A 20,841-nucleotide genomic window follows, 5' to 3' on the forward strand; every position below is an offset into this window, starting at 1 on the left:
TAATATGTAATACATAATACATAATATATGTAAAAATATATTGTACAATACAGAATATAATATAAAATAATCGAATTATTAATATGCCATTTATAATAGTTGATTAACATATATGATCAATTAATCAATTTATTTTTAATTAACAAATTTTATATGCTTGTACTTTCTGTCATGTGGGACCTGAATTTTAAGAAACCTCTTTTTAGTTGATGGTAGGCACCTCTTTACAATAAGACATCTTGCTGGGTCTATTTTTATCATTTTATCACTATTTTTGTCATTTGCTTTTCAGAAATTCTAATCCAAGCTGGTTGTTTCTCTGAGTTTGTAATCTCTTTTACTGTTTAAAAGCTAGATGTTACCCTAGTTTCAGGTTTGTCAAGACTCTACTCTTAATGTAATGTAGGTTTTCAGTCAGTCAACGGATACATAGATGCAAACATTTTCAAAAAAATGTTTGCAAGCTGAGTACAAGAGCATACCCACAAGATTATCATCCATGATCAAGTAGGCTTAATCCCAGTGACACAGATATCATTCCACATACTTAATTCAATTATGACGAACTGAGTGACAAAAACTCAGGACTCTTACATTAGATCCGGAAGAAAACTTTGACAAATGCAACATCACTTTATGATAAAAGCCCTGGAGATTCTAGAGATTTAAGTGACATACCTCAACATGACAGTAGTGATTTACATCAAGTTCACATCCAACATCAACCTAAATAGAAAGTGAAAGCATTTCTACTAAAATTAGGTACAGGAAAAAAGGATTCTTTCCACACTTACTTATTTTGGTACTGGAAGTCTAACCTATACCACTAAGACAACTGAAGGAGATCAAGGTGATACGAATACACCTTGGAAAAAAAGGAAGACTTCAAACTGTTTTTATTTGCAGATTATATGGTTTTATGAAAAAAAAAAAAGAAAAGATCCTAAGGATACCATGAAGAGACTTCTACTACTAATAAACGCTCTCAGCAGAATAGCAGTACACAAAATCATCACCAAATACTCAGCAGCCTTCCTATACACAAATAACCGGCAAAGAAAGAAATTGGTGAAAGACATTTCACAATAGCCCTCAGTGAAAAACTTGTATAATAAAAACTTTATACCTTAAGGAGAACAAAAGATGAGATCCTGCCTCCTCATGGATCACAGAGATTGAATGAAATTTCCCATTCTAAGAAAAGCAAATTGCAAAGTTTAGAACAGAGACTGAAGAAACACCCATTCACAGCCTGCCCCACAATACGGCCCATACATATACAGTCACCAAACTAGATAAGATGGATGAAGCAAAGAAGTGCAGGCTGACAGGAACCGGATGTAGATCTCTCCTGAGAGACACACCCAGAATACAGCAAATACATAGGCGAATGCCAGCAGCAAAGCACTGAACTGAGAACGGGACCCCTGTTGAAGGAATCAGAGAAAGGACTGAAAGAGCTTGAAGGGGCTTGAGACCCCTTATGAACAACAATGCCAATCAACCAGAGCTTCCAGGGACTAAGCCACTACCCAAAGACTATACATGGACTGACCCTGGACTCCAACTGCATACGTAGCAATGAATATCCTAGTAAGAGCACCAGTGGAAGGGGAAGCCCTAGGTCCTGCCAAGACTGAACCCCAGTGAACAGGATTTTTGGGGGGAAGGTGGTAATGGGGGGGAGGATGGGGAGGGGAAACACATATAGAAGGGGAGGGGGAGGGGTTAGGGGATGTTGGCCAGGAAACCGAAGGGAATAACAATCGAAATGTAAATAAGAAATACTCAAGTTAATAAAGATAAAAAAATAAAGAAAGAAAAAACAACAAAAAAAAAAAAAGAAAAGCAAACTGCTGATTCAACAAAAATCATCAAAATTGCAACACCATTCTTTGCAAATAAAATTCAGTTTCATACGAAGATACACACAAGCATGCATGTGTACACACACACACACACACACACACACACACACACACAGAACAAGGGCTGAGGGAATCACCATCTCCAATTTCTAATTTGACTGGAAACCGTCATCATGAAAACAGCGTATTATGGGCTTTAAAGCAGACATATTGGTCAGTAGAATAAAATGGACACCAGAGTTTTTGCTACAAAGCCAAAAATATACACTGGAGACAAGACAGTGTCTTCAAAAGTGTGGCAGTAAAACTGGATAGCTACCTGCCCAGGAATACAAATGGGTCCATATATATCTCTTTGCATAAAATTCAACTCCAAGTTGAGCCCTGATATCTAGTTGGGGCATTGTCTCTCCAAACATTTGATGACTCCGCTGGGACTCATTACATATGTGCACTTATCTTACTAAGTTTCCACTGGAGTGTGTTTCCATATGGGATATGATATTATGTCTTTATCACCATCCATTCACAAACCAAAACAAAACGAAACAACAACCACAAAAGGAAAAGGCAAATCAAATCAAACAAGCAAGAAGACCAACAAGAAAAAGAAATAAAGCATAAAACAAACCAAAGTGGAAAATGTCCAAAAAACACCATCAACTTCATGTTGTATTGGGTAGTAACTGGTCATGGGGCCTACTCTGGTGTGTTGTTACATGGAGTGACATTCTGCTGTACAAAACATATTATCCTCCCCAAGTATATAACATCATGTGGGTAGGGAGGTAACTGGGAGGAGCTTGGTATAAGGGAGAATATGAACAGAATATATTGAATGAGGAAAAAAAATTTAATTAAATAATAACCAAGATGAAACCTTCTATATATCATGCACATAATTACTATTATTATAGTGTATTGAATGAGTATTGCATATTTTTAATAAAGTATAAAAATGTTAATAAACTTTGAATTAACTTCAAACAGTAAAATTCAAATGCACAGTATGAATGTACTTGTGATTAGATACATGCACACCTCTGCCACATTTACCATATTTTCTGTGTCCTATTTATGCACCATTGTAACGATTTAACAAGCATGCTACACAACATGAACCAAAGACAAAAGTAAGTAGTATGACTTACACTGCACTTAATTTTTCTTTGGGTGGTGGACTTAAATTCTGCATTCCTCCAAAAATACCCAGAAAGTATCCCATCAGATGTGCAGAGTGTCCAAGACCTTGAAAATGAACAGAACACCAAATAGCTTCAAAATCAAACTTGATCATACAAAAATACAAGTGAACTATCGGTGATATCTGGAAAATTTCATGCTGTTCTATGGTCCTTGACCAAGGAAAGATACATAGGAAAGGAGAGGAAGAAACAGGAGTCGGTGTAAAAGAAGATAAGAGAGGTAATTGTAAATACTTCCGGAATTTGTCCTAAGATCTTTCAAATTTGTAGGAGAGGAAGCTGGTGAGAAATTCATGCAAGAGTTGATGATAGTCTTAGAGTTGAAGCTAAGTCATGAGTCACAATTACTGCTTGTTTGGGAACAGGTCTGCCCTGTTAGAGGACTCTACACTGCTGGAGCTGAGATCTGATTTATCCCAAAGGTCAATGCCTTTGCTCATTGTGTAATGATTGTGAATGTTAATTGTACCTAAGACAATGTCAGAGAACCATGTAGACTACTGTCTAACAGTACAACTGGGTGGCATATCCACTTATCTAATGAAGTATTGGACACTTTTATAATTTAATTAACATTATGAACTTAACTATATCTGATTTTAATTTATAAATTTAATGTAGCATAAATATATTTACCCAAAATGAGAATGAATAAACTATGTTCCTTTAGTATATCAATACAGACATTTTCAAATTAAGTATAAAATAAGTTTATACTTTTAAAAATGATATCTCTGTGAAAATACTTCTTCATTCTGACCTACTAGGACCAGAATCTATTTCTGGTTACTTGGGAGTGAATAGATTATTTGGGAGTGAATAAATGCTTACTTAATGGAGAACCCAATTTACATAAGATATTGCAAATGGAAGAAATGATACCATGTGTAGCTATCTCATCCCCCTCCCCATACTCCTCTCTCCCCTCTCCTTGACCCCTTATATCCCTCTCCACTTTCTCAGGGAAAGAGAAACTGAGACAGACAGAAAATTTCAAAACTTAAAACATACATATACTTTTTATTCCTGTAAAACTTTTCAGTGATATTTAAATGCTTTCCTGTTCCAAATCTCATAATTACACGTATTAATGTGGTTGAAGTCATGCCACCAAGTCATTACTACTTAGCTCAGTGTCATCACAAGGCCAATAGTACTTACCCTCAGTTAAACCACACAGAAATCTGACAGAAATCTGATAATTGTTAAAAATGGGCCATACATAATTAAAAAAAAAAACTTGCCCAGATAGAAGCCGGCTGATCTTGTGGGAACATGGTCAAAAATGAAGGTCTTGCCAAGGATATAAATTGGCACCCCTGCAATTCCATTCAGACACTGCCCAATGATGAAGAAAGAGATACATTCTGTTCTGTCCGGATTACTGTTTGTAACACAATGTATATTTCTCCTTTTATTTTCTTCTACACACAACTCTTTTGAAAGATAAGAGATACATTTTACTGAGTGGAATTCAAAATTAAATGTACAATTAATTTTGTATTGCTATCAGCACCATGCTTTTCTTGTTAGAATGAGTACTGTCATACAATCAATTCCTCATTATGTTCTAAGCAGAAATAATACATTTTTTTAAAAAAGGTGGGAATATTGGAAGAGATATACATATTATGAAATGGTGTAGTTACTTATATGTGCGGGATTACAAGTATACAGATATTCTTTTTTTTTTCTTTTCTTTTTTTCGGAGCTGGGGACCGAACCCAGGGCCTACCGCTGAGCTAAATCCCCAACCCCCGTATACAGATATTCTTATATACACACATGCATTAATACACATTGCATTCATTTTCCAATACTTTGCATCTGGTTCTTCTGACATTTGTCTTCAGGATAAAAATATTTACAATGCCTTAGTCCACCATCTGAGTTTTATTTCCTGGTACTTTCTTTAGCAATCTTTAAATTACATATACCCTACTACTTTGACTAAATGATTTTCTATTTTAGACCTTTGGGCTTCTAGAATATACTATTAAGGTGTATGTAAAATAACTCTTTAAAGTCTCACGTGTTCAGTACTTAATTCCCTGTTGATATTATTTGGAGAATTCCTAGAAATGTATGTGTGAGAGAGAGAGGCACCTCCTGGTCTCTGAAAGGTATATATTGTTCTTGATCCTTCTTTTCTTCATTTTGTTTTGTTCCTTCCAGGAGATAAACAGCTTTACGTCTGGTTATGGGCTCAAAGTCAATGAAGACTAGTAACCCTGAAGGTACCACTTTGAAAACATGAGTTAAAAACACCTCTTTCCTACTTTTGTGTTGTTCATGTTCGACACTTTTTATAGCAACAAGACAATTATGTGTACATGGCATAATAAAGACAAGATAGCAAATTATAAAGATTGTTTTAGTTACTGTGTGGTCATGCTCCTGTTTAATCTTAAAATCCTTTAGATCACAGGCTATTTCTTAGTTTTCTTAGTCACATGATTATGGGGTTTGTGTATTTATACTTGCCCATATATTGGCAGAACTAAGCAGGTCATGCTAAACCATAACTATTATGGCCAGCATAGATAAAATTTAAGACATGTCATAAAATGTTATTGAAGAAACTAACAAAGTGAAAGTATAACATATTATACCAATGAGATGGTATTGGTGTAGTTTCTGTGGAGCAATGCATAACTCAGTGGAAAGTGGGAAGATACCCTACAATTGTGATTTAACCCAGCATATTATTCCATTTTTTGTTTTTTAAATAATGCATACCATGCTCAATGGTATTTTTCTTTTTTTTTCCCAATGGCTTTTTATGACATTTTCATACATGTATATGATGTATTGATTCCATATCTTTACTCTTTCTGTTTACTTCAGACTCCTACTGATTGGCTTCCACTTTGTAACGAGATCCCTTTTGTGCATTCATTTGTCTTACTTTTTAATGACTCAATGAATTGTATTAGAATTGTTTACTGGACAAAAGGAGTGGTGTCATTTGTAAAAATGTGGGCCATGCTCACCTTGCCAAGGACAGTAATGTTTCTCTCTCTCTCTCTCTCTCTCCCTCTCTCTCTCTGGAACATCTAGCTATACATACATCTACAGGAATGCATGGTGACTTGTTGTGAGTCAATTTTCCCTCCATGATAGGTTATTTACAAGTTGGTGCCTTGGGTAACTGGTATGCAGATACTCACAGCTTCTAAGAGTTGAAGACTGCAATGACCACTTCATGCCTAAGGTCAATGTTTCACACTACTACTCGCAGTCTCCAACCATTAAACTCTCTCACTCTTCTGCCTCTTCTTCTGTTATGTTTTCTGGACCTTTCAGAACCCATTTATGGCTGAGCATATAATAGTCACTCTTATTTCTTATTCTTCTAATCTTTCCGGTTAATATCTTTTAGTGTGTGATCCGAATAATCCTTTAAAAATCCTGTTGGGATGTTTTTGTTAACTATCTCAGTGGCCCTGTATGTGCTTCTTCTGTAATTATCATTGACACTTCTTTGTATATTTTCTCTCTTTTGCAACATTCAAACACTCAGTAAATTACAACTGCAGTCAAATGATCATGTTTCCATGATCTCTATCTATACTTTTAGAGCTGATGAAATCCAGTGGCATTAAAAATCCAGTTTAACTCCATGGTAAATAGACTCAAGAAGGCCCTTCAGGATAATGACAGTTATAAAACATAAACCACCACCTGAGCCCATTTACCACTGCCTTATTCTGGAAAGTTTAACTTACTAGTCTACCTACTCCTACAATAATATTTCTTAGCTTTCTACTGACTACATTTTTTGAGACTTAACAATGAAAAGTAATTCTCCCTTGAGTATATTGAAGATTATAAATAATGTACGATATCAGCATCATAAACTCTAAAAGCAAAACTATGAAGTAGGGTGTGTTCAATATTGCAAATACCAAGTAAGCTCCAATTTCACAAGAAGTAAAGTTTAATTATATTAAATAGCATGAATTAGGTTACTGTCTTGGCAGAAATAATTGTTAGGACATTTTAGGTAAAAGTCAGGCTGAAGTTGGCCAAGTCAATGTGCAGAAAATAAAAAAAAAAAAGCCAACACATGAAGTGCTCTTTCACACACTCCTGTTTGAAAGCACAATTTCAACAGGTGATAAAAAGAGTGAGGAGGACTTGGATCTGGAGAGGTCCTCGGGAATCCAGAGATCTGGGTGTTCTTCCAGAGAATCTGGATTCTATTCCCATAAGATAAATGGCAGCTCAAATCCATCTGTACCTCCAGTTCAAGGGAATCTGACAAACTTTCTGGCCTTGGCGGATGTCGGCAGGCATACAATGTCTATGAATGCATACACACAAAACTCTCAAATAGATAGAACAAAACACTTAAACTTTTATGGCATATAAACACCCTCCTCTTCCCCCCATTACAATTTAACCGGTATAAGTAAAAAGCAGCAATTAATTTGAGAGTGACTGGGAGGAAATCCACAGGATTGGAGAGAGGGATCAACATGGAAGTGTTTACGAGGACAAGGCAAGGGAGTCAGTTTTTCTGTAAGCTGAGGTGAGTGTAGTCAAAAAGATTTCTGCACATACTTCCATGGAGAGCAAAGTGAATAAAGCATAGAAGATGTGAACAACATTCATTAGGAAGAAAACATATTTACTTCTGTGACTGCTCGGCACTGATAATGACCTTTTAAAGGTTCAGTTTTAGTTTTTTTTTTAATTTGTGCTTCTCTCTCTCTCTCCCTCTCTCTCTCTCTCTCTCTCTCTCTGTGTGTGTGTGTGTGTGTGTGTGTGTGTGTGTGTGTGTGTAAGCCAATGCCATTAAAGCACTAAAGAGGGTATCAGATCCCCTAGAGGTATACTTATGTGTGGTTTCTGGCTACCTAATATACATGCTTGAAACCAAACTCAGGTCCTCCTCAAGGGTAGTGCATGTTTTTAATTACTGACTAGAATGCTTAATATTTATGATATAAGTTCCTGAGGATTTTACCATTTTTGATCAGAATACTGTTAAGAGAATAAAGTAAGGAAATTCTTTTCATTCTTTTCATTAGTCAATTGCTCCTTGAAGCAAATATCAGTTCTATAAACATGACATATTAAAACATGTAATAAACACTTCTTATATTTCTGTATATTACAAATATATTACTATTTTGATATTAAAATATTTATGCTTCACATTAGCTACTTTGCAAAACAATATTGTATGTCACAAATAATCATTTGCGTAGCTATATGCACGTGGATACATCTTACTTATTCATCCTGTCTTGTTAAAACCCACCTTAACATGTATACAAAGGCCTGCCCATGATAAGGAAGGCTCTGGGACAATAGTACTAGAAATACACTCCAGGGACATTTCAAATAGTTCTTACTCAGTTGGAAAAATGAAAAGTTGTGGAATCAACATTGAACAATGTCACAAAGCTGCTATCTTTGTAGATTCAAAAGTTAATCAAAGAGAAGTGTACAGCTTTTGAAAGGGGTGATTTTCTAGTTACCACTTCATCATGAGCAGACTTTTCCCTGCATTTGAATTTATATAGGTCTGTGCTATGAATAAAACAGAATGATTGAATTAACTGGTAGAAAATAAAATGATTTTTCAGGCTCCTCTGGAGATTTTTAACATCCATAAAATTGTATAAAGGAAAGAATTTTATAAATTATCCCACAACCTTGCTTCTTTGAGTCAGCTCTTTCTGAGACATAAATCAGAGAGCTACAGATAGTTAGTAAGCATGGTAATATAGAAACAAATACAGAAGAATACACACAGCTATACCTCAGCATCTATTCTCAATTCCTTGAACCAATGATTTAAATCAATATTGATTTAGTACATAATAATACATTTGAAAAAAATACCTCACCTACTCTTTGTCCCCCTGACTTCATAATTTCATATTTAGAGAAAGGAAAACCAAGTAAAATTGATCCAAATGCCATTAAAATGCAGGCAGCTGCAATCCATTTTGTCCTGTTCCCTTTACCTCCAAAGTGTGCTACAAATATTGCTACCAAGGAAGATACAATATAACCACTGAAATCCATGAAATACAACTCCCTCTTTGACAGAGTAAGTAGACTGTGATATAAGTTTAAAATCATATCAGCCAAAGCAAATAAAGCACCTAGAAGACAAAAAACAAAAGTCAATAAGGTTCATATTAATGGACAAAACAGATCACCATTATAATCAAGGAAAACTAAATACCGATTCAAATTTATTTTATATTACAAATAATTAAAACCTACAAACAAAATAAATACAATAATTTAAAGGAAATATTTTGCCCAAACATGAAAAGCTATTTTACTACCTTTATTAGTAGTCTTAGAAATCAATTACACTTGAATCACCTCCTTACTCTTTTACATGGGTCATGTACCGATTTTAATGAAATAATAAAATAATATAATGGGTGTTTACCTATTCTCTTTAAACTGAAACTAAAAGGACATTTGAACCCAGCTTCAATTTCCAAGGCCAGCCTTTCTGTAGCTAGAGTTCTGTTCCTGAAGTTGAACCTTTCTGTATACTTTCAATCTTAAAAGAAAAAATGTAATGTGTACATTCAATGTAAATTGTCCTTAAGAACATGAAATAAATGGTAGCATTATCTGTGTACAATCACCACGCTTCATGTGAAAAAGAAAACAATCATACCAAAGGGGAAAATGATGCAATACAAGGATAGCTGCAGAAAGATTTCATTTCTTGGAGGGGAAACAGAAAATACTTAAAAGTTAAAACTCCTGGTGAGCCTGCAAGGTGGCAGGATCACCTGCCATTCCTGAGACAACCATCACCGCTGTTGCCCGGTTACCTCAATCACTCCTTGGATTGCAGGGATCCAGGAACCCATAGTCCTCCTAAAGCTCCTAAAGCTCTGAGAACCGACTGATCCCTGCTGGTCGACTGCCCCAGCAGACACAGGAGCACGGAGCTGCTGAACCTTCATGAGTGTTGCTGATAGCAAGTCTAGTCCCTATTTTACCTCCAAGAACTCCAACCACTCAGTGCTGCTTCTGTCGCCAAAATCACCACCCAAATCAGAAATCACAGAATATTCTGCCTACTCTTTTGATGCCTACTGCCCCAGCGTCTCACTGGCAATAGCTAAGTGTGAATGCCAATTGGAGGCCAGTGGGCAAATGTAGTTTCCAAGTTAATACAAAAAAATTTTTAGTAAGAATATATAACTAAAATAATAGAAGAGAAAGAGAAAGGAGAAAGAGGAAGGATATGATGACATGTGGATAAAAGCACTCATGTGTCTCTTCCTGTGATAGGAACCACTTGAAGTCTCATACCTTCCCCGTCCCCTCATTTCATAGATAAGGAAACAAACTCCAGGCAGAAACCTGGTTTGTTGATAGTGTTTCAAACTTGTGAGAAGAAAGCATGATGGCGATGCTGTTTTCAACTTTATCCTAATCTCCAAAAGATGCAACCCGAACTTCAGTTGATCAAAAAATAGAATGCACTAAATCGACAGCACCTTCTCTTCAGTTCTCTCTGGAGGCCTGAAGCTGTCACCCACAACATGGACTCCACCCTGCCAAGCAGGGAGCCAAAGACTGACAGAGATGTCTGAGCATTGCATTAAGTGATTTTCACTCATGTTTGGAAAAGGATTCATAGGTCATCCACCGTCTTCTTCCCACAGTGTGTCAGCCTCATGTTTTCCCTAGAGAGTCTTCTCACCTGAACCATCCTGCTTTTCAAACTTACCATGAATTAAGACCGATGCAATGAAAAAAATCATAAAGCAATCAATGTTGTTGAAACGCTGTAAACAAGGGAAAACTAGAGGGCCCAAACCGAATGGCCCCTCCTTGGAAGCACTGTATTTTGGATCTAATAACAGTTCGGCACTTGTAGGAGACTTTTTCTTTTGGGGGCGACCTTTAAACTTCTTCGTGACAGTTGGAATTGTTCTCAGAAATGTGTCTATTTTTTTTAATCCTTCAGTTTCCTGGTTGTGCTTGTCACCCTTCTTGGCATCTGGCTTTTTATTCTGGACCTGGCCCATGGCTTATCGGAAGCAGCTCCGTAGATACTGAGCATGTATTCTGAGGCACCTGTGTACTCCCTGGTCTCAGGTGACTTACTCTGCCCGTAAGGAGCTGCCACTCTAACCTGTGAGGGGAACGTTATTTCGAGTGCAGGAAGCCAACGTCCCTACAGACGGGTTTAGTGACGCGGTAAAAGTTCCAAAGCTGGATTCCATCTTCTGTCTCACAGAGAGGGAAAGAAGAGGAAGGAAAAGAGGGAGAAGGGGAAGAGGAGAGAGGAGGTGATTATGGCCAAACCATGTTGAACAAAAAGTTTCAATAAATAATAAAAATATTTGAAAAAGAAACAGGGAAAAATAAACGTGTAAGCAAAGAACCGGGATCCAACCATCATTAACTCCAGGCTTCCTTCAGTGTGGTGTCTCTACAGCTGGGAAATACAAATAAGAAAGCAAGTAAATAAATAAATAAATAAATAAATAAATAAATAAATAAATATCAGGAAACATGAAAGAACGTATCCCTATCCACTGTGACGGTAGAGCTTGAAGAACAAGCAAGAATCAAAATAAAAGATGTCAAGCAATGGCCTTGAATGAAAAGCTTTACTCTGAGAACGAGTTCTCCTGAAATTTCATCTTAAGCCAAGAGCAGAAGGCAGGAGTATGTTCTACTATAAATGGAGGAAGGCAGGTTATGTTCTACTATAAATGAAGCCAGGGCTGTAGAGAAGCATTAACATTCTGGGGAAAATATGTCATCTGAGAGAAGGACCATGTTATATGGTATAAAAGTTGTTTTATATATAAAAAAATGCAATTTCAGATCAGCTTTCTTCTTAGAATGAACCTCAGCCCGGATGAACCTATCTTCTCTCTTAAGATGTAGACAGGTTGTCACCAGAAAAACTACAATTGTCTGAATGCAGGAAACTAATATGCATTTCACTGACAGAAAACATTAGTTTTTCTTACATTAAGAGACTCTGTACATTTTTTTCTTATCATACTCACTACATGAGCAATAGTGCATGCCTAGTTTAGCATGTCAGCATACCTGGGCATACATACCCTCCAGTCCTGCATCATTATACTAATAAACATAAATTAAATGGGATTCTTAAGGACAAAACATGTGGCAAGGTAAGAATTGTTCTCCTTTGCCTCTGATACTAGATTGCTCATTACCTAAGGGCAGAAGGAGAAAGACAGCTATGCAAATGCAAAATCACTGAATATTTAGTTTGTAGTAATAATACAGAAATTCAAGTGAACACTTCTACTGCCTATCAACAACAGCCAATCAGATATTATAAAAACAATATTTTGGGGATCTACGGGAAGCAATTGAAGTTTTAATGACTTGTTTGCTTAAAATTACCCAAAGGTTTTGTTTGTTTGTTCATTTTTTTCTATTGTGAAAGGTGTTGTTTCATTGATTTTTTTCCCACCGTCTGTTTGTTATTTGTACACACAAAGCCTACTACTGATTTTTGTGTGCTGATTTTGTATCCTGATGTGATGCTAATAGTATTTATCAGCTGAAGAAGTTTCCTTGTCGAGTTTTGAGTTCTTCGATATATAGAATCTGATCTGCAAGTAAAGATAATTTGACTCCTTTCTTTCCTGTTTGTGTCCCCTTGATGTCCTTCAGTTGTGTTATTATATCAACTAGGGGATCAAGTACTTTGTTAAGCAGATTCTGAGAGCATAGGCATCATTGTTATTATTCTATATTAAATGGAATTGCTTTGAGTTTCTTCTTTTTAATGCTGATGTTAACTGGAGTAATACTGTAAATTTCCTTTGTGAGTTGTGATACATCCCTTGTGTCCCTAGTCTCAGCAACAAGGTTTATCATGAGGGAATGTTGGATTTTGTTAAAGGCCTTTTCTGTATCTAGTGAGATTATCATGAGGATTTTGCCTTTTAGTCTGTTGATGAGGTGGGTTAAATGTGTTGAATTATATACATTTTCACATCTCTGTACCTCTGAGATAAAATCTAATTGTTCTGTTGGACAATCTCCTATTTTTATGTGTTCTTAGATTCAGTTTGCCAAGTATCTCACAGAGGACATCGGTTTTCTATTTGGGAATCTATAGCTTTTTGTAGATACATACTATCCTGTGAAGGGTAACTCCAGTTAAAATATTGCATGAATAAACATACAAAGGGAGATAGAAAATAGAGAGGTAGATGATACACAAATAGACAATTAGCTAGACAGATAAACATTGATACAGAGATACATAGGTGAGAAAAGGATGGAAAGAAGGAGACAGTTGTTAGAATGTTTGAGAAAGCCATTTGGAAACCTACTATTATGCATAATACCTATAAATTTAGTTATCCTATCCATTCCTCCTCTCTCACACCCTATGTAAACTTTTCCTACTTAAATCTCCCTCCCCATCCCCCACCTTCCCCTCCTCCATATCACCTGTGTTACACTATTATTACCCCGCTGTCACCGTCTTAGGGTACTACTGCTCTTATAAGAACAACTCTTATAAGGACAACATTGTTTTGCAGCTGACTTACACGTTAAGAGGTTCGGTCCATTATTATCAAGGCCAGAGTTTGTCCACACCCAGGCACATGGCACAGAAGGAGGTCAGAGTTCAACATCTTGTTCAGAGACAAACTGAAGAAGATTGGGTTCCAGGCAGCTAGGAGGAGGGTCTTAAAGCCCATGCTTACTGTGACATATTACCTCCATCAAGGCCAAACCTAATCCAACAAGGCCACATCTTCAAATAGTGTCACTCTCTGGGCCACGAATATTCAAACCACCAGATGCTCCTTTAAAGTCTTTTTTTAATCTCTCTCCAACAATGATCCCTTAGTTTCCTGGATTCTACAGGTACTCTAAATTAAACACACAAGCCAAGATTTGATGTTAAAATCTATTAATGTAAGGCCTTGGTGGCACAAGCCTTTAATCCCAGCACTGGGAACTCAGAACTCTAGAGTGATAGGCCATCAGATTTCCATGCGTTGGAGGCTAGTCTTAATAAAAACAAACAAAAACAAACACATATGTATGTATGTATGTATGTATGTATGTATGTATGCATGCATGCAGTAAGAACATGTGATTATTACCTTTCTGGATTTTGTTGCTTCATTCAGTTTCCTAGATCCATATATTTATCTGACAATTTCATTTTTATTTATATTTGAATGAAATTCTTTTTTTTTAATTTTTACATTGGCTATTTTATTTATTTACATTTCAAATGTTATCCCTTTCCCAGTTTCCCCTCCGAAACCCCCTATCCCATTCTCCTCCCCTGCTTCTGTGAATTTTCCCCCCCACCCACCCATTCAGGCCTTCCCACCCTGGCATTCTCCTACATCGGGGCATCGAGCTTTCACAGGACCAAGGGCCTCTCTTCCCACTGATGTCTGAGAAGGCCATCCTCTGCTACATTTGCATCTTTTAATAAAACCCTAAGTTATTTTCATCATCTATCCATCAGTTGATAGACATGCTGTTTCCATGCCTTAGCTCTTTATAAATGGTACATTTATGGACATGGATTACCATGTGTTTCTGTTGTAGAAAACTGAGAGTCCTTAGGGTATAAGCCCAGGGAACATATAGTAGATTTACTTTTTTTTTTTTCTTCTGATTCACTGCAACACTGATTTCCACAGTGGTTATACCAATTTGAAGTACCACCAAATTTTATGAGAGTACTCTGTTTTCCATATCCTTACTAATATTAGTTGTCTTCTTTGTGGAGTATGTTAAGCTTAAATAATACCATTAAGAACTTATTTTAACTTTCATTTCCATGATGGCTTAGGACAATGAACACTTCTAAAAATATTTCTTACTGTCAGCAAGCACCTCTTGGTGACAGAAACCCTCATACAGGCAACGGGGAGGGGGAAGAGGGCAGATGGAATGGGGAAAAGAGTTCTGGAGGGGTAACCCGGAAGGAGGAATCTCATTTGAGATGTAAACAAATGGAATGATTGATTAAAAAAATATATTTCCTACTTGCTGCATGTGTTTCTTTTGCTAATTCTGTCACATTTCACAGCCCATATTGAATTTTTCCTTAGTGTTTATTTTGTTAAGTTACTATTATTATATTTATTCACTTTATGTTGCAATTATGCTCCTCTTTTTCTAGTCACAACCTTAAAAATCCTTTCCCCATTACCCCCTCCAGTATTTTAAGTTCCTTGCATGTTTTAAACACCAATTTTTTTTTTCCGGAGCTGGGGACCGGACCGAACCCAGAGCCTTGTGCTTGCTAGGCAAGCGCTCTACCACTGAGCTAAATCCCCACCCCCAATTATTTTTCTAATGGCTGGCTTGCAAATATCTGTTTTCCTATTCACTTCAGTCACTTATCCAATTCCTTTGCAGTACAAAAGCTTTTAAATTTCATTACGTACCATTTGCTGAATTCTTTTTTCTATTTCCTTTGAAGAAAATCCTTATTTCAGCCTAAGTCATGAAACAAGTTTCAGAGTTTGAGGTTTAATATTAAGATTACCAATCCATTTGAGATTAGCATATGTAATGGATAAGGCAAAGGCTCAACTTACATAGGATTACTTATGGTTATCCAGTTTTCCCAAACACCACTGTTGAAGTTGCAGTCTTTTGCCAAATTTATGTTTTCATTATCTTTCTCAAATCATGCTGTTAGTCTGAGGACTTATATATGGATTCTCAAATCTATTCCACTAATAAACTCCCAATAAATGTGTCTATTTTTCAACAATGCTATTTTATTACTATAGTTCTTTAACTTGGAACCAGGAACAGCGTTGCCTCTAGCAGTTTATCTTTTGTCTTTCGTTTATCTGCACAAATTTTAAGACTTATTGACATTTCTGTGCAGAATTTTATCAGAAGATTGATGATGTTTGGGTTTGTATGAAGAATTGAGTTGGAATTAGGATGGGGATTGCATCGAATCTGAAGATTGCATTGGGAAGAAAAGCAATTTTACTATATTAAACCTGTCAATCCATTAGCATGGGAGATCTTTCCATTTTCTGAGATCTTCTATTTTTGTCTTCAGAGAATTGAAGTGCTTGTCATACAGATCTTTCACATGAACAGTTAGAGTCATTCTAAGATATTTTTTATTATTTGTGACTATTTTGAAGGGTGTCATTTCCCTTATTTCTTTCTTAGCCTTTTTATCCTTTGAGAAGAGGAAATCCACTGAATTGTTGGAGTTAATTTTGTATCTAGCAACATTGCTGAAGTTGTTTATCAGGTTAAAAGTTCTCTGGTGGAATCTTTAGGTTCACTTAATATAATATCATATCATCTACAAATAGTGATATTTTTAATTTTTCCTTTACATGTGTATTCTTTCGACCTCCTTTTGTTGTCTAATTGCTATGGCTAGGACTTCTAATACTATACTGAATAAGTAGGGAGAGAGGAAACAGCCTTGTATAATCCCTGATTTTAGTGGGACTGCTTCAAGTTTCTTTCCATTTAGTTTGATGTTGGCTGCTGCTTTTCTATATATTGCTTTTACTATGTTTAGGTATGAGCATTGAATTCCTGATATTTCCAAGACTTTTACCATGAAGGGGTGTTGAATTTTGTCAAATGCTTTCTCAGCATCTAATGAGATGATCATGTGTTTTTTTTGCCTTTGAGATTGTTTATATAATGGATTGCATTGGTAAATTTCTGTATGTTAAACCAACTTTGCATCCCTGAGATGAAGCCAATTTGATCATGGTGAACAATTGTTTGAATGTGTTCTTGGATTGGGTTTGCTAGAATTATATTGAATATTTTTGCATTGATATTTAGGAGGAAAATTTCTCTGAGATTCTCTTTTTTTTGTAGGGTCTTTGTGTGGATTAGGTGTAAGCAGATTTGTGGCCTCAATGAATAACTTGAATAGTGTTCCTTTTGTACATATTTTTAATAGTATTGGTGTTAGGCTTTCTTTGAAGGTCTGATTGAATTCTGTACTAAACCCATCTGGTCTTAGTTTTTTTGGGGGGAGGGGTGGTTGGGAGACTTTAAAGACTGCTTCTATTTCTCTAGGAGTTATGAGACTCTTTAGATGGTTTATGTGATCCTGATTTAACTTTGGTACCTGGTATGTGTCTAGAAAATTGTCCATTTCATCCAGATTTTCCAGTTTTGTTGAGTATAGACTTTTGTAGCAGGATCTGATAATTTTTTGAATTTCCTCCATTTCTGTTGTTATGTCTCCCTTTTCAGTTCTGATTTTGTTAATTTGGATACTGTCTCTATACTGTTTGGTTAGTCTGGCTAAGGGTTTATCTATCATATTGATTTTCTCAAAGCACCATCTCCTTGTTTTGCTGATTCTTTGTATAATTCTTTTTGTTTCTACTTGGTTGATTTCATCTCTGAGTATGATTATTTCCTGCAGTCTACTCCTCTTGGGTGTATTTGGTTCTTTTGTTCTAGAGCTTTCATGTGTGCTTTCAAGCTCTTAGTGTATGTGCTCTTTAGTTTCTTTTTCAAGGAACACAGAGCCCTAAGTTTTCCTCTTAGCACTGTTTTCATTTTGTCCCACAAGTTTGGGGATATTGTGCCTTCATTTTTACTAAATTCTAAAGCATCTTTAATTTCGTTCTTTATATCTTCCTTGACTAAGTTATCAGTGACTAGAACATTGTTCAGATCCTTATATGTGTGGGCTTTCTGTCATTTTTGTTATTATTGAAGACCAGCCTTAGTCCATGGTGATTTGATAATATGCATGGGATTATTTCAATCTTCTGTTATCTGTTGAGACCTGTTTTGTTACCAATTATATAGTCAAATTTGGAGAAAGTTCCATGAGGTGCTGAGAAGAAGGTATATTCTTTGTTTTATAATAAACTTCTATAACTATCTGTTAAATCCATTTGGTTCATAACTTCTGTTAGTTTCTCTGTGTCTCTGTTTAGTTTCTGTTTCCATGATCTGTTCATTGCTGAGAGTGGAATGTTGAAGTCTCCCAATATTATTGTGTGTGATACAACTTATGCTTTGAGCTTTAGTAAAGTTTCTTTTATGAATGTTGGTGCCCTTGCATTTGGAGCAAAGATTTTCAGAATTGAGTGTTCATCTTGGTAGATTTTTTTCTTTGATGTATATAAAGTGTCCTTCCTTAACGTTTTTAATAACTGTTGCTTCAAAGTCAATTTTATTTGATAAGTGCCAGCCCAGGCTACTATATCCAGCAAAACTCTCAATTAACATAGATGAAGAAACCAAGATATTCCATGACAAAACTAAATTTACCCAATATTTTTCCACAAATCCCATCCTACAAAGGATAATAGATGGAAAACTCCAACACAAGGAGGGAAAATACACCCTAGAAAAAGCAGGAAAGTAATCTCCTTGCAACAAACCCAAAAGTGGAAAGCCACACAAACATAATTCTACCTCTAACAACAAAAATAACAGGAAACAACAATTACTATTCCTTAATATCTCTTAACATCAATGGACTCAATTCCCCAATAAAAACATAGACTAACAGACTGGATACCTAAACAGAATTTAGCATAGCATTTTGCTGCATAGAGAAACACACCTCAGTGACAAAGACAGACACTACCTCAGCATAAAAGGCTGGAAAAAAATTCCAAGCAAATGGTCCCAAGAAACAAGCTGGAGTAGCCATTCTAATATCAAATAAAATCTACTTTCAATCAAAAAAGATAAGGAAAGACACTTCATATTATCAAAGGAAAATCTACCAATATGAACTCTCAATCCTGAATATCTATGCTCCAAATGCAAGGGCACCTACATTCATAAAAGAAACCTTACTAAAGCTCAAAGCACACTTTGCACCTCACACAATATGGTGGGAGATTTCAACACCCCCCACTCTCTCAGCAATGGACAGGGAAGGGAAACTAAACAGAGACACAGAGAAACTAAAAGAAGTTATGAACCAAATGGATTTAATAGATATTTACAGAACATTTCATCCCCAAACTAAAGGATTATACCTTCTTCTCATCACCTCATGGTATCTTCTTCAAAACTGACCATATAATTGGTCACAAAACAGGCCTCCACAGATAGAATAATGAAATAATCCCATGCGTCCTATCAGATCACCCTGGATAAAGGCTGGTCTTCAACAACAACAAAAATGACAGAAAGCTGCCATATACATTGTAGTTGAACAACACTCTACTCAATGATAGATCCTATCATTGAAAATGAAGAAACATTCACTAACAGAGTTGAAATTAAAGTAATGATTCCTAAGGAGCTAAAACCAGGGCTCATGGATGACTGGGACTTGATCACCAGACAAAAGCAGTTTTTTAATCTTCCTGCCAAGAAGAATGTGGATTGCATTTTGGAGGATTATGCAAATTATAAGAAGTCTCATGGAGGAAATACAGATAATAAGTATGCTGTAAACGAGGTTGTGGCATGGGTAAATGAGTTCTTCAATGTAATGTTGAGCACTCAGCTACTCTACAAATTTGAGAAACCACAGAATGCTGGAATTCTGGCCAGTCACCCGGATGCACCCATGTCCCATGTGTATGGAGCACCACATTTACTGAAATTATTTGTGCAAATTGGAGTGATGTTGGCCTATACACCTCTAGATGAGAAAAGCCTCGCTTTATTACTGAACTATCTACAATATTTCCTCAAGTAACTGCCGAAGAATTCTGCAAGTTTGTTTGATGCATGCTGTCCTATTCAATTTGTCTCCATGGTACTAGGTCTTGGGAGGCAATATTTTTTTTCTTTTTTTCGGAGCTGGGGACTGAACCCAGGGCCTTGTGCCTGCTAGGCAAGCGCGCTATCGCTGAGCTAAATCCCCAACCCCAGGAGGCAATATTTTTGACATTAATAATGCATGAATGAATGATATGTAGCCAGTTTGGACAAATATCAGACATGATGTTGAAATTTAACATGACCTCAAACACTTGGTCTAGTTCAGGAGAACTATCACTTTCTCCTGGCTTAAAAAATCTCTTAAGCAGACTCAAGACCAAAGATAAAATTAAGAAATACTTTTTTAAAGAGTTAAAGAGTTGGTTCCATGGGACAAACAGGTTCTGCACAAAGAAGGGAGAGAAGGAACTCAAGTTTGGACTCCTAGCACCCATATAAAAAAGACAGCCAGGCAGGAGTTGCACAAGTTATTTCAGCATCTAAGTTGCTAAAATAGGAAATCCCTGGGTTCAAGCTTGCTTGCTACACAGACTATATTATCAATGAGTTCTGGGTTCAGCAAGAGAAGCTGCCTTAGTAAATAAAATGGAAAATGATGCGGTAGCTAATTAAAGTCAAACTCTGGCCTCTCCATACATGAATACACAAGTGACCATGGATGTGGGTGCACATAGACACCCACATACATAAGAAAATGCATATAAAGATGCACATTCAATAGAAATGTATAGAAAGTATCTCACATTAGTCTCTAGCCTCCAGACATGCATTCACATGTGGGTATACTAGAATGCGCATGAGCACGTGCACGCACGCACGCGCACGCACACACACACACACACACACATCATACATATGCACACACAGTAAAATATTATTCAAGAAAATCCATTAAAGTCCAGTGAGAAGGACAGAAATAAGATTGTTCTGTCCCTCACTCTTCTCATAATCAAGAGATGCTTTTGGGAAGATTCAGTAAAAAGCAAAGAGATTCCAAGTCCCGGCTAACATACCATAGGCTTTCTGCCATTCAACAGTTCACATTCCTCCTTAGCTTCTTATTACTGCTAATTCAGTGT

The 20,841-nt window shown here is 36.4% G+C and overlaps 2 protein-coding genes across 2 annotated transcripts in view; one reads left to right on the forward strand and one right to left on the reverse strand.

Moving 5' to 3' along the window:
• The window catches only part of LOC116900614 (solute carrier organic anion transporter family member 6A1-like), a 73,825-nt gene extending 62,677 nt beyond the window's left edge, over positions 1-11,148 (reverse strand). The window contains exons 1-4 of the mRNA XM_032902333.1: positions 10,800-11,148; positions 8,935-9,195; positions 4,318-4,509; positions 3,020-3,116 (exon numbers count right to left, since the gene is read on the reverse strand). Of these exons, the coding sequence (XP_032758224.1) occupies positions 3,020-3,116; positions 4,318-4,509; positions 8,935-9,195; positions 10,800-11,100 (851 nt within the window). The 5' untranslated portion in view covers positions 11,101-11,148. The remainder of the gene's footprint in view (positions 1-3,019; positions 3,117-4,317; positions 4,510-8,934; positions 9,196-10,799) is intronic.
• Positions 11,149-19,319: 8,171 nt separating this feature from the next.
• On the forward strand, positions 19,320-19,736 carry LOC116900615 (mortality factor 4-like protein 1). Its single transcript, XM_032902334.1, has one exon. The coding sequence runs from the start codon at positions 19,320-19,322 to the stop codon at positions 19,734-19,736; it is 417 nt and encodes a 138-aa protein (XP_032758225.1).
• Positions 19,737-20,841: the final 1,105 nt, after the last annotated feature.

This window comes from Rattus rattus, chromosome 5 (assembly GCF_011064425.1).
Source record: "Rattus rattus isolate New Zealand chromosome 5, Rrattus_CSIRO_v1, whole genome shotgun sequence".
NCBI classification, from domain to species: Eukaryota; Metazoa; Chordata; class Mammalia; order Rodentia; family Muridae; genus Rattus; species Rattus rattus.

Excerpts from the sequence above, each read along its gene's own strand:
- LOC116900615 (XM_032902334.1), top strand. The coding sequence starts at position 19,320 with ATGATTCCTAAGGAGCTAAAACCAGGGCTCATGGATGACTGGGACTTG.